At 35.2% G+C, this 15,551-nt stretch overlaps 1 protein-coding gene across 1 annotated transcript in view; it reads right to left on the bottom strand.

The window, feature by feature from the left end:
- The window catches only part of DCDC1 (doublecortin domain containing 1), a gene marked incomplete at its 3' end in the record, with an annotated part of 318,067 nt that overhangs the window by 60,419 nt on the left and 242,097 nt on the right, over window positions 1–15,551 (bottom strand). The window contains exons 20-21 of the mRNA XM_079788060.1: window positions 9,355–9,481; window positions 1,457–1,635 (exon numbers count right to left, since the gene is read on the bottom strand). Of these exons, the coding sequence (XP_079644186.1) occupies window positions 1,457–1,635; window positions 9,355–9,481 (306 nt within the window). The remainder of the gene's footprint in view (window positions 1–1,456; window positions 1,636–9,354; window positions 9,482–15,551) is intronic.

Below are 15,551 nucleotides of genomic sequence, written 5' to 3'. Positions count from 1 at the left end.
ACAGCCTCCCTGTGATGTCAGCCAAATCTCTTTCCATTGAATCTCTCTGTTACCAGGACTTACATACAGCTCTGGGGGAAAATGCTATTGATGATCCTGTAGAAAACTTTCTGAATCAGCAAAGATAAATTAAACATATTTAGTAGAGTTTTAGAGTCAAGTGTATGCCAGTGTATTTTAATTATTTGGGAATAATTAATTCATGCAGTGAACAAAATGGACATTTGATTACCAGGACACACTGTTCCATGAACAATGACAGCAGAGAGTTTCACAGACTCTCTGCTAGAATAGCTGTCCAAATGAACAAATCTCTCAAATTATGTTTGGGTTACCTTATTGAATTACGCATTTTAAAACGTTAATGGGAAAAGACCAAATCTGTATACAATTTTGAGCCACAGTTAAAGATATAGAATAAGAAAGAAAGAAATATAGGAAGAGACAAAAATTATTTAACTTTGCATGCTAAAAGAAAAAAGTCATATCCTACTTTAAGGGCATTACCCTTACATTTTACATCTAGCAGAATGAGCTAATTATGAAATGTATGCGTCAAAGATTTCAATTTCAGGCTTGACTTTACTTTGAAGATTAATTTTTTACTTTATCATCTTTACAAGGCAGTTCAGTGGACAGCCGATCTGAATATTACTCATTGTTCAGCGATGTATGAAGTATATTTAATCAATGTGAAGAAAGTTATATTAAACTATTATCAGCAGCCTCAACTATTCTAAACATCTCAAAAGAAAGGTCAAGAGGTAATATCACTGCTAATCATATGAGAAACAATGTGTTTAACTCATTCTTTATACCAGAGCTTTGTGCTGATCTGTGATTCCTTTTGTCATAAAATATAAAGAAAATATAGCAGGCGATTTTTCTCTAATGCTGGAGAAATATTGGCTACTTGGGAAAATTTTATTCAAATCTCATAACATCAGCTAAAGTACAGATCAATGCTTTTCTATGATGAACTTTTAAAATGTTATTCCAAGTCAAGGATATAAAATTATATAAAGTTATATTTTGAGAACTATATTTATTTGTTAAATATGCCAAAGCTATAAGTGTAAACAATTGTATATAATGACTTTAATAAGGAATTGTAAAAATATATTTAAGAAGCAATTTCAAATGAATTATTTCAAATTAATAATACTAAAAGAATTGTTAATTCAAAATAGATATTGATATACATTTTTTTCAGAACTATTAATTTCTAACTCATTATTTTATCCCATGCCTAGCCTAAATCAAGAGTTCAAGTGTTTCCTGACATAGAAACTAAATAAATCTGAATATCTATTTTCATCTCTAAATATCAACATGGGAGAACTTTTAAAAAAATAAACACAGAATTATCTCAGAAAAACATCAGTAAGCAAGAAGACTAAAGTCTGTAGAAATTAGAAAGTGTACTTAATGAGAAAACTGAACAAGCTGTCCTTACTGCATTTTTCGCCCAGGTGATATGTCTGGACTCATTATAACAAGCGCTCTGTTTTTATTCTTGTCTCCATTCCGCAGAACTCTGAGTCTTACGGGCACATCCTGCTCTGGTGACTTACAGATGGGTTTCTTCATGGAAGGACTGTTTGGAATAAGCAGTCCTTCTATTGGCCAATCAAACTCCTTTAGAAAGAAATGACAAAAAATTGATAATAAATAAGAGAGTTACTTTAAGATATAAAGAAATGTAATACAATACTGATGCTTTTAATCTTTTATTCAAGTCTAATTAGTGTTTTGTGTGAATAAAGAGGAAGGATAGTAATTTTTTAAGTGTATGTCAAATCTATGTTGTGTTACAACAAGGAAGACTTATTCCCTTTCAGAGAAACATCGTTCTAGTAAAATAGAACTGAATTAACTTGGAATGTTTTTGTTCATGTGTGAAATACCTTTAATATGAGGAAAGTTAGAATGTGTGAAAAGTAGTTTTACAACATGAAATAATATTATCTTAAACTAGACCCTTTTGGCAAAAAAGAATATATTTGGGGAACACTCCAAAAAACACAGCGAGATGATAAAACTTAAATTTCAGATGTTTCATTCATAAAATTCAGTTAATTTATATTCATTTATTCATATATACATTTATTTATTAATTCATGCATTATCCAAATATTGTTTACTATAGTGCAGGCCCAGTGCTTAGACACTGGAAATAACTTGGAGAGTATTATGCTGAGTGAAATAAGCCAGTCAGAAAAAGACAAGTATCACATGATCTCACTTATATGTGGGATCTAATGAACAAAATAAACTGATAAACAAAATAGATCCAGAGACATAGAAGCATGGAATAGACTGGTATCTCGGAAGCGGGGGGAGTGGAGGGGGGGGAAAAGAGATTAACCAAAGAACTTATATGCATATATGCATAGCCAATGGACACAGACAATAGAGGGGTGAAGGCCTGGGGTGGGGTGGAGGTTGAGTGGAAGGGGGAGTGGGGAAAATAGGGGACATCTGTAATAACATCAATAAAAAATAAACTTAAAATAAAATATTAACATTAAATAAACAACACTACGAACATGATAGGATACTCTACCCTGAGGAATTTCTAGTGGGTGCTCAGAAACTTAGCTAGAAATAAACTGGCAATTAAGTAGTGTAAGTATAATAGCAAGAGGGTATTATGAGGTGTGGTGGGACCACATGGAGAAGAACCTAACTCAGAAATGTCCTGAGACAGACCTGAAGCCTCAGCAGGAGTTAGTGCAGTAAAGGAGGGTAAGATGATGGGCAGTGTATGTATCAGGTTGAGGATTAATAGAACATGATGTTTAGGGAAATAAAAGGAAGTAAGGATGGCTCCCAGGTTTGTAGCTTAGGCGACTTGGTATTGCCACTCACAGAAATAGAGGTTTGCAGAGGAAGAGTAACTGAGGAAAGGGATGATCAGAGGTGATGTTAGACAAGGTCCAAGTCCTTTCTTTCTCTTTTTTCTATCTGAATAAACAATTGTCCTGGCAGCAATTAAATCCCTATTAATCTGCAGTAACTATCTTGTAAAATATCACAATTCCATATAAGTATGGGTCTGTTTCTGTGTGTTTTACTCTCTTTAATTTATCAATTTATCTCTCCCAGTACAGTACCATGCTGCCTTAATTGTACTTGGTAAGTCTTGATATTTGGGAGGGCAAATACCCCCACCTTGTTATTCTTCTTTGGAAATTGGTTCTTGTTGGCCTTTTGCTACTTCACGCACATTTAAGAATCAGTTTGGTTAGTCTTTAACGCCTGTTTGGGATATAAATACTCTGTAGCAGGTTAAGTAATTTCCTAAAGGGTTACAAATACCCAAAGAAGGGGTAAGTCATGCTGAGCAGGCAAAATACTCAGATAATCACTACAGAGGAGGTCCTAGTGTCCAGGTAACACCTGTGGGTTGGAGAGGTGTGCTGGCATGTCAGACCAATACAGACCAAGGCATCTGGTCTTTAGTTTATAAAAGGGGAGGTCTTTTTTTAAAAGACTGGACAAAAAGTAATAATTTACTAACATAATCCCTTGAAAAAAATTGTTAGGATCTTGCAGTTATACTGAACAATCACATAGCTCAGAAAAATGTGTTGTGAATATATTATAAACAATGTCTGAAGGTTGTGAAGATTAAATATTCTGAAACAGCATCTAATTATAATGCTCTAATTTGTGAGATGAATAAGTAAATAACATTAATTGCACGCAATTAGGAGAAAAGCAGTATAAATAAATGTTAAAAACTGATGAGTAGAGTGTTTTTTCCTTTATATTTTTAATATAAATGTACATGTATTTATAATAGTGATATACAACGAGGCTAACTTATCACACTTCTAAGTAAGCAGAAATTTGAGTTAATGAAGTTTTAATGTACTCCTGACCTTCACTGAGAACCTGTTGCCTATATGGAAATTTAAATGCAAAAGGGCAGACAACGCGCTTATTTAGATATGTGTCTATTATTATGAATGGAGCAACAAGGGGTCACTTTTCCTTACTCTTGTTACTGAGAAGAAACACAAAAGGTTATGACAAACTCATTGTATATTTTCATTTGAAGCTTTTCTATTGTATAAGGGTTATACTTAGCATGTGGGATGGTGGAGGAGTGGCGTTGCATAACTCTTCAAGAAATAAGTTCAGGATTGACCTGTCTGTAACTCTTCTACAACAAAGATATTAAGCAATTCTGAGCAAATCAACATTTTAGACATGAAGCCAGGGTTGGATAGGCGGGAGAGAGAGGAAAACAGTCTTCTTACTAAAAACTGTCACATTGAAGCCTTGGTATAAAGTCATTAATATTTCCCCCTCTCTTTTTTTCTGAACCATGGAAGGGAAAGGCAGAGAAACAAGGTTCTTTCTTAAAACAAGTCTGTGAGAACAGTCAGTTCATAGAGTTAGGATATAGAACTAAGATTTTTTTTCAATATCCCACTCATGCTATAATTCTGATGAACTTATCAGAAGTGTGCCGTCTCAGCTACTAGTGATTTGTAGGTCCTTTCACTTCCTAAACTTGTCTCAGGACAAGTGGTAACCATGCCAACATTGGTTTCAGCTCCACTGGAGCATCGCTGACTTCAGATGGAGTCCTTTGCTTTCCAGCCAGATGAAGGAAGCCCGAGGTCTTCTCTTTGTAATATAAGATATCACAGAAACCCAATCAAAAGATTATCGTGGGTTTCAAAACTTCCCAAATGTATGCCATATCACTGCTAGTTCTTTCTTTCAGCTCCTATAAACCGTGTTCTAGTGTTTAGGGAACTTTTACTTGGTCCTTCATAGAAATAGAGAAATATAGTGTCAGGATAAGAAGGACAACAAAAAAACATGGATTAACTGGACTGGAGTGCTATTTCCTCGCCCTCTGTTTTCTCTGTTGGAATTCTCATGTACCCATTTATTTCTTAGTGCTTCTCTCTGTGTTCACACTACTGCAAGGCACAGCTGCATTGTCAGGAGCCTTGCTGGGCTGTGGTGCTTCCTTACTCGGGTAGTTCTGCCTTTTCTTTTTCCTCTCTCTCTCATAACCAAAGGCCTCTTTGAATCCAGCTCTTAACCAATGATCTAAATTCTTAGTCAAATTGACCTTCCTTTATCTATTTACTATTAATAAACAAACAGATTCTTTAATTTTCTCTCTTGGGCCTTTTCACATATCCTTTCTTGCCCTTCATAATTAGAGTTAATTATCATAATCTCTTAACAGATTAATCAAATGTGTGTTTTCAACTTTCTTTTTTTTTTAACATGTGCTCCTCCAAATGAATATATTTTAATTTAGTAATTTAAAAATCACCATGCAGTCACTCATTCCAAAATATTAAGCCTCGTCATACTTACTGCTTGTAATGATTTCATTCTGGAATATGAAAGTACATTGCTCCTTACCTTTAAATGGTTAGAAGTAGAACTTCTCAATTTATAACCTTTCCCCCAAAAGGTGAGAAAATAACCTGAGTTCCTGGAAATTATTCCAGTGAACTTCATCACAGACTAAATCAAAATAATTAATTAATCTTGTTTGTAGGAGGTTTTGGCATATTTAAAAAATACTGGTATCCTAAGACATATAACATGCTATTCACTCATGAAACAGTATCACTTGCCTTTTAGGATGATTAATAGTTAATCAAGAAGCATGAAATCAGTTCTCAGACCAGCTGTCACCACTGAGAGGCAAACAGTTTGGCATTAATGTAGTCTGAGTCACCACAAAAATAATTCCTGTTGTCCATACTTCCTTTGGTTTTTATTCTATTTTAATAGTTCTCATCCAGGAATGAACAGAAGAATTTTAGTCTCACTCAGGATAGTGTTTCTTAGATAGTTTTCTTAGATTCCATATTTGGACTTAATTTTTAGGCTCATTCAATCAGCCTGGCTAGCTTTCCTCATACTGACCTTATAACTGAATGAACAAATAGCCTTGTTTCTGGGACACCAAACTTCTTACGTGAGTTTCTTCTTTCTCCCTTCTTTGACTTCTATCCACCAGCTCTGCCTTCTTCCTTTCCAATTCCTTCCTTTGTGGCACACAGCCTATATTGTTTAAACTGTAAGCTCCATGAAGGTAGAGGCCATGTCTACCTCCTTCCTTGCTCTACCTGCATTGCCTACATATATAATAAATAATGATTAGATAAGTAGTAAAGTTGGAATTTTAAACTTATAATAAAATTAATACATATACCTACAGTGACCAAAGTGTTCTGAATCCCATCATATGTCACATTTTTAATTGCAGTTTACTTAAATGGAAAGTCTTTTCCAAGCAAAATATTTATTGTATTTAATTATACACTAATAAAAGTATCTTTTTGCTTAAGAAATAGACTATGTGGCAATAGAATTGAAGAAAACATGGTTCCTTCAGATAAGATAGATTCAGATTTTAAGTGAAATGGGTCACATTTAATTTGAATGAAAACTGAGTTCCCTGCTTGATAAGTATCTTCCTCTCTTTCTCAAATATTTCAAGATAACAGGACTCTTAGGCTGAGTCATTCTGCAACACATGGTCAATTTGTATCACTTTAGCTGATTTAGTGCCTAGTCCTTTCCCTTCGATTTACAAGTGAGGGCCAACTTCTTATTCACTCTGCCCAAAAGCTATTGTTCTCTTTGAATGGCTAGGGAACTCAGGAGTCCATTTTCATCCTTAAGATCATATAATTGTCAAATCCCAGACTATTGGCAAAATTTTATTTTTTAAAAAGTAAATGTTAAAAGGAACCTGGTTGACTTAGTTTTCCTAATATAATTACCACTCATCATTTAAATTCATTAATTAACTAAATTACTTTACTTGTATACTGAAATATATAAGCGCAATATCTGTTACATTTGCAGTCATTATAATGTTTTCTCTTCTCCTATATAAGAAAGCACACTTCCGCTGAGGCACCGCTGACCTCCCCCCATCCCATTGAGTGGGTGGGAAATTTGATAGTCCAATTAGAGATGTCCCAGTTTCTGCCAAGTTGGAAAAGTCTTTGTTTGTTTGTTTGTTTGTTTTTTAGCTCTGCACTTTTGAATACATATTCAATCATGCAAACTTCTTACCAGAACTGTTGTTTCCTGTCAACGATATGTCTCTCCTTTTCCCTTCCTCACTGTGGTTTCTGGGTATAGATGAAACTTCAATAAACTGTATACCATTGAGTAAAGGGGTTCATGGTCTATATGTGGGTAGTTGTTCTGGATCCTTAGAGGCCCCTAATGATGTGCCTCTTGTCCTCTTCGGCCTCTGGGCAACCTACTGGCACCTGCTCACCACCAGTGAGGAGCAAGTTATCCTCCCTGCTCCCTGGGTTTTAGCCTCTGCCCTTCCTGAACCTCTGAAGAAAAATGTATAATTAGCACATTTTTTCTTTCTTGGTCTAATGCTGGGTCCCTTAGTTTCTTTGTGCTACCCTTTCACCTGGCCTCTACCCTGGCTCTCACTATTGCTGCAAACCCTGAATCTTAGACACATAATTCGCCTAGCCCCTTGCTCAGGCTACCCAACCCACAGCTTCTGGCATTTTGAAGAATTCCCTTCTCTTTCAACAAAGCGCAGCTTTCTAGACTGTTGCTTCACTGCAGTCCAAATATGTGGGCGTCTTTGGGGCCCTAAGCAATGACTTCTTGGTTTCAGACCCCATCAGTCCTTCCCCTAAAAAACTGACACTCAATGATTAAATAGAAAATTGTGATTTCAGGGTAAAGAAAAAAAAAAAACTTGGCTGAAACCAGAAAATATGACAGCAACTAAGAAAAATCAGGATAGACTACTTTAAAAAATCTTTTAGAACGTATCATTGATCTAGCGGTAAAGCGAGACCTACTAGAGACCCAGAGAGGTAGGCAGAGTACTGAAGCTGGATTTTATCTTGAGGGAATTTTCCAAACTCCAGTGAACTTCTGCTTCCATGGTCTCGCAGGGGAAGGGCACAGGAGAGGATTTCCAGGGCACGTGAAGGGTGGAAAGTCTAACAGGAGAACCTCAGATATGTTATGGTGAAACTAAGTGTCAAAGAAAAGGGAAGGTTTTAAAAGCTGTCAGGAATAATATTTAGAGTGATAGCTGACTCCTCAATAACAACAGAGGGAGATAGAAGCCAGTGGTGATATCTTCAGTTTGCTAAGTGGAGAAACCTTTCATGGATGAGGGCAAAATAAAGACATTTTCAGATAAGTAGAAACGAAGTTGGCTACAATAACTAAAAGAAGGATATGCTAAGGGAAAGGAAAGTAACCAAGGTTGGAAGGACTAAGATGTAAGAGGAATTTATAAGGAGAAAGAAGAAAACTTTTGGGTAAATCTAAGTAAATATTATCTGCATACAATAATGTTAATATCTTATGGAAAATTTTAAGAATATAAAATTAAAAATACATGATAATAATAGCATGTAAGTTACAAATCAAATCACTGACATCAAAATACCATAATGCTATCAATTATTTGAGAGAAAAGTAGATATATTTATTAAATTTAGATTTTGATCATTTGTATGCAAGTTAAAATGCTCAGAGTAATAAAAATAAAGAATGGAAAATGATGATATAATTTCCAAACTAGTAGATAAGAAAAATATAAGAAAAAAACTCAATCAAAAAATAAGAATGGAGGAAAAATAACACAGAAAAAAACCCAGAACAAATAAAAAGCAAATAATAATCTAAATATATCTGTCATTGTAATAAATAAAAGAGATCAGCCCGGCTGGCGTGGCTCAGTGGTTGAGTGTCGACCTATGAACTAGGAGGTCATGGTTTGGTTCCCAGACAGGGCACATACCCGGTTGCGGGCTTGGGGGTGTGTTTCTAGCTCCCTCTCCCTGACTCTCTGAAATCAATAAAAATATTTAATAATAATAATAATAGACCAAGTCCTTATGTAGAGATAAAGACTGTCAGGTAATTTAAAAAATCAACTATATGCTGATTATTGGAGACCCCCTAAATATAAAAATATACAATTAAGATATACTAGGAAAATAAAAAAACTGAAATATTTCTATTAATATTAGGAAATTGAGACTTTCACTAGGGCTCAAGAGAGTCTACCTGATGATAAAATAGCAATTCTCCATAGAGATACAATATTTCTGAACATGTGTGTTTCTAAGAACTAAATATCAGAATACATAAAGTAAAATTTAACAGAATACAAGAAAAATAGATAAATTCATCTCCATAATGGGTAACTTAAATGCAAATTACCAACTGATAGAACAACAGAATGAAGTGATCTTTTGCACCTAACAACTATGAATCGAAAACTTGCATGGAAATTGTTATAACACTGAATGGGGCCTAAAACTTAAGTCTCAACAATCACATCTTCTACTAAAATACAACCTCGTTAAGTTGGCCGCTGGGAAGGACTGGCCACATGTAGGTAAGCTTATTCCAGAGAGGATTTTCAACTCTGGAATGTTTCCACTGGCCTGGCTTACTGGTGCCTGCATGTTTTATGGCCCACCTAAAACAAAATACAAGACAAGAGTTATATAGCAAGGTTAACTATCACTGCAAAATATTTATTGAGTACTATTATGAACTAGGTAAACAATTAAAGACCCAAATCTGATAGTTTACTATGTACAAGAGACACAAATAAAAGTAATATTAAAATAAAAAAATAAATGTTTAAAAATCAGGAAAAATTGGCAGTCATAATTGATGGTGAAATTTGAGACAAAGGCAAATTAGATAGAATAACAAAGTCATTTTATAATAACTATGTCATAAATAACAATACTAACATAGAAAAAATCAAGCAAAACTTTTTAGACATTCAAAGAGAAACCAACATAGACAACATATTATAATCTACTAGGCAAATATTTTTAAAGTGAAGAATAAGGATATAAAATATCTGATTGTTATAACTAATGAATGTATAACTATTTTTACATATATTATAGCCTATAAAAGAAAATATGTCTTTCTTAACAATTCTCAGAATACTTGTAATATTTGCCACTAACAAAGTCTATTTTAATACAGTTTTAAAATGAAAATTGAATAAGCCACTCTTTGTAGCAAATCCTATATAATAAAGAGGTAATATGCAAATTGACCATCATGCCCTCAGAAGATGGCTGCCTACGAACAGGGTGGCGGGGGGGCAGTTAGGGGTGACCAGGCTGGCAGAGGGGGGGCAGTTGGGGGTGACCAGGCTGACAGGAGGGGCAGTAAGATGTGACCAGGCCGGCAGGGGGGGCAGTTAGGGGTGACCAGGCTGGCGGGGGGTGAAGTTGGGGGTGACCAGGCCGGCAGGGAGGGCAGTTGGGGGTGATTAGGCTGGCAGGGGGGGCAATGAGGGGCAACTAGGCCGGCAGGGGGAGGCAGTAAGGGGTGACCAGACTGGCGGGGGGGGGGCAGTTAGGAGCAACCAGGCTGGCAGGGAGGGGGCAGTTGGTGGCAACCTGGTCAGCAGTGGGGGGCAGTTAGGGGTGACTAGGCTGGCAGGGGGACAGTTAGGGGTGACCAGACAGGCAGGCAGGTGAGTGATTAGGAGCCAGCGGTCTAGGATTGTGAGAGGGATGTCCGACTGCTGGTTTAGGCCCGATCCCCAGGATTGGGCCTAAACCTACAGTCGGACATCCGAGGGGTTCCGGATTGGAGAGGGTGCAGGCTGGGTGGAGGGGGAAACTCCCCCTCCCCCCGTGCATGAATTTCATGCACCAGGCTTCTAGGGATAGAATAAAATTAGATGTAAAGAAAAGTACAAATTTTAATCACCAGATAATTTTAAAAACACATTCTCCCTCCAAAAATACTATTAAATCAGATAGGGAAAAAAATCACAATCATCAATACCTATTTAGAAGCAACAAAAATAACAGTCATGAAAACTTAAAAGATACATCTAGAATTATAGTCAAGGGTTAATTCATAATGTTAAATGCTTATTTATTAAGAACTAGAGAAGAGAAATTAATAAAACATTTACTTGGATTTATTTTAAATCTATATAATTATCCCATGGAAGAGATAAAAGGAAATAATATTTAAATAGAAATAAATCATTTAGAAAATAGGATAGCAGAAAACTGATACAGAAATGTTGTTGAAATAAATAAAATAGCAAATCTTTTGCATATAAATTTAGATGAAAAATATATAATACAAACCAAATAGAAAAATTGAGCTAATCTTTGATAAATATTTAAAAAAACACCTCATAGATTTTAAATATAAAACAGAAAACATGTTCTTGCTCACATAACTTTATAGGTCATGAAACAGATTATTTTCATGCTATATAAAATATTCTAGAACATAAAAATACAAAAACCTAGCTAATTCATTTCATGAATGGGGAGATAGGCTTCACTATAAAGCCAGTTACTGGTAATTTAAGAAGTAGCACAGCAATCTTATTTAAAATTAAAGATGTAAAATTTCTGAATCAATGTTAGCCAATAAAATTTAACATTATGTGAAGACAATAATCACTATAGTTCAGACATAAAATGATGGACATTTATTAATGTAATAAATCACTGAGCAATGAATGAGAATACAGGAGCAGTCCATCACCCACAATTCCCTACATGATGGGCCTGAAAAGTTCTCTGAGCTAGGTCAGCCTCATCAGAACCACCTTCAGTGTTCAAACTCATGTTCAAGGGCCCAGGTTTCCCATAAACTTGCTGAAAATTCTGGGGGCCTGTACACCAAGAGGTGGTGGTGGCAGGAAAGACCTGCTCTTTAACAACATAGAATCTGACTCTTACAACTGCAAAGCTATCTGTGCTCTGACTAAGGCCAACACTTCTGCTTGTGCCTTGATCCATGTCCTCTCTCATTTAGAAGTATTAAATTTCCTACTCTTCATCTGTATAATGTCTGATAGCTTTATATCTTAAAAACAAACAACCAAACAAAAACCCTGTTCTCTATACCCCACCTCTACCTCCAGTTATTGCCTTATTTCTTTGTGTCCCTTTACAGTAAATTCTTTAAAAGACTCTTCTCCTTTCCTTTTCCTCCCTTTTCCCCATAAACCAATTTCAGTTAGATTTTCATCTCTGAAACTCCGTGAAACTGAGTCATCAGGTTTTCACATTACCAACATCAAAGGTCATTTCTCCAGACTGAACTAACAGCAGTGTGATCATCCCCTCTTTCTTAAAATACTTTCTTGACTTCTTTGAAACCAGTGTCCTGGTTTTCTCCCACATGAATAGACACAATTATTAGTCTCCTTTTGTGTGCCAGAGGGTCTGAAATAAATGCTATGAAAATCCAGAGCCTGCCACATCAATTGAGTTTGTGGATGTCTATTGGTCTGATGCATATAGAGAGATTACTGTAAGGCAAAGGACAGGCTGTTGATGAAAAGACTCATCCTTCTGGTGGCAGTGCCTGTGTAAACTTCCACCCATCAGGGTGTCTTTAAAAGGAATGGGTCAAGTTCAACTTGCACTGTAATAAACACTCACATAGAGCAAAGGCCATTAGACTGCAGAGTTCCAGCACAGCATGAGCTTTTATGTAAAAGCAATAGACCTCTTAATATTCTGTTTTATAAATGAAGAGCTGACAGACCCTTAACTGTAATGGCACCAGCAGACCCAGCTATAATGACTGTACATGTGCATAACATAAATTAGGACTTTACAGATCAGTAAGGACTCTGGAAATCTTAATTCCTAAAAGCCAGCACTAGGTGGAGACAGTGATTCGTGCAATGCTTACCCCTTGAGAACTTACTTCTATTTAATATTTTCCATTCTTCAGTGTGGAAAATGGTACTGTTTAACAACTGATATTTTTAATAGAAGCATCTTATAAAAAATATTTCATGTTTTAGAAGGACCTACTTGGAAGTCAAATAAGGTTTAAAAGCAAGTTTATTTATTTAAAATAATGTCTTTATAAACCTTGCTTTACCATTAAAGGTAACATCCTATTTATGATACTTCATGAGTATCTACCCCCCTGGAAAGGAGTATAAAATTAAAAATATCCTCCTAGATATATCTAAACCTAAAAGATAAAAAATTAAGATATTCTTCAATATTTTGGCTGACGTTCTCCCTCAAAAACTAAGTCGGGAATTGCTCCTGTCAATTTCAGTCTGATTAATGGAGTCACGGATCCACTAGAGTGCTCTGTTCAATTAATCTTATAAAGAAATGGATGGGAAACAAAACACTTTAGATCGCGTTTTTTGGAGTCCAGTGCCTTTGATGGAACTTTCGGCAGACTGTGAGAAATTGTGCGAGACTGCGTGCACTGTGACAGAAAAGTGTTAATTTTGCAGACTTAGAAATAAATAGTAAAATAAAAACAAATCTAAACATGTCCCAGTGGAAGAGAGAACGTCTTTTTACATAGTATATCAGGAGGTCATAATTACATTGTTTTCAACAATGTAATAAACATAGTATTAAAGTATAATACAATATATAATTTAGGTCTGATATAATAAATTATAAATATTCTGCCAAATTCTAACTTAAATCAGCAGTGTCTAACATGCATGTAGAAATTAGATTCACATCCCATAGCTGTCAAAGAAACTCTTTTTTCTTTACACTATGACCTATTTATTTAACTAGTTACTTTCCTTTCCTTCCTTCCTTCCTTCCTTCCTTCCTTCCTTCCTTCCTCCCTCCCTCCCTCCCTCCCTCCCTCCCTCCCTCCCTCCCTCCCTCCTTTCTTTCTTTCATTTTTCTTTCTGTCTTTCTAAGCCACAAGGTTAGACCACTTAGAATTCATCTATAATTAATTTAAAATTATATGGTTCCTCAGAAACAGTGAAAACACATTATTCATACAGAGCAATAATACATATATTTATTTTGATAGAAATCAGTTTCCAAGACTAACTTTAAGTATTTCATCTCTGAAAAGAAAAGAAAATGATAGAGAAAGGAATGGGCCAATTATAAAAATAACAATAATATGAAAACTATCTACTTCAATGGGATTTAATAATAGCCCAAGGAGTTCCCATGGATTTGAACTGTTTTGAAGCTTTCTAAAGGTCTAGTCCAAATCAGGAACTACACACACAAGCTAATCTTAGATATTATAGAAGGGTTAAAATATTAGCTACATAGCTGGAACCCGGGATCCATTAGGAATCACTCTCTACTCTTTTACCAATAGTACACCACTGTATGAAATGTGTTAGGTTACATTTATTTTGCAAGTTACACTGAATATAAAAAAATAAATGTAATATTTTATGTAAATAATTATTTTTAAGAGTTAAACCTTTGCCCTCACCAGGTAGCTCAGTTGGTTAGAGCATAGTCCTGATACACCGAGGTTACAGGTTCGATCCCTGGTCATGGCACATACAACAATCAACCAATGAATGCATAAATAAGTGGAACAACAAATGGAGGTTTCTTTCTCTCTCTGCCCCCCTCCTCTCTCTCTCTCTCTCTCTCTCTCTCTCTCTCTCTCTCTCTCTCTCAAATTAGTAAATAAAAAATAAATAAAAAGGCTGTTCCTTAAAAAAAATGATTTATACCTTAAATAACTTTACCCTGATAGAAACAAGGCACTGAAGACTGCAGTGTTATTCCTTTACAAGCCTTTACAAATTCACAAAGATCAAGTACCTTTTGCATATCAAATAGTCTTATTCCTGGGATATTTTGTACACACTAAATACACTTGCAATTTGTTCTTCTGTCTTATATTTTCCCACTTGCCCATCTCTTTACATTATTTTGATAACTAGCAAATTATTTAAGACACAGTCTGGATTTTTTTTAATTTATTTTTAGAAAGAGAGACAGAGAGAGATCAATTTGTTGTTCACTTATTCATGCATTCATTGGTTGCTTCTGAATATGCTTCAATTGGGATTGAACCCACAACCTTGGTGTATTGGGATGACGCTCCATCCAGTTGGGGTACCTGGTGAGGACTGAGCCTGGCTTTTAGTGGCAACTAAAGGCTAAAAGGGAGGACTCTATGATCATGTTTTCATCTTGCATAACTGAGAATTTCTGAAAATAAGAAATCATTCAATAATTACACTGAAAACAATTCTTATTTCATAATAATTTCCATAATTTTATATTTTATCCCTCTCAATTGAAGATAATTAATTAAGCCTTTTAATATAATTCAAAGTTATTTTTTAGAAGATTATGAAATATGATGGAAATCTATAGTACATTAATGGTAATTGCCAGCTACATGTATGTATTTGGTCTAGAAAAATAAATGGACACACAGATGGATATAAAGTCAAACCTGTCATCTCTTGCAAGTTTGCTTTTTAAAATAAGTCTTTGACCTGCTCTATTTTGCTGTTTTTCTAGTTGGTTGAGCTTCCTGATTATTTAGATTCTAGATATGTAGACGTAATCTATATTCAGCATTAAAAACCTATCATTATCTCTCGTAGAGTTTCATACTTGTCTAAAAGCAAAGCTCTCTTTGCAACTACAGTAAAATCTCCATCAAGTGCAAGCTTTGTAAATAAAAAATAAAAAAACTACCTTCAGCAGTACTTCCTATAGTCGAACCCCATGAGATATTAGAGTTCTGTTTATCACTAAACAGATAGGGCC

This window comes from Cnephaeus nilssonii, assembly GCF_951640355.1.
Source record: "Cnephaeus nilssonii genome assembly, chromosome: 13".
In the NCBI taxonomy this organism is placed as follows: domain Eukaryota; kingdom Metazoa; phylum Chordata; class Mammalia; order Chiroptera; family Vespertilionidae; genus Cnephaeus; species Cnephaeus nilssonii.
This window is presented reverse-complemented; position numbering and strand designations above follow the sequence as displayed.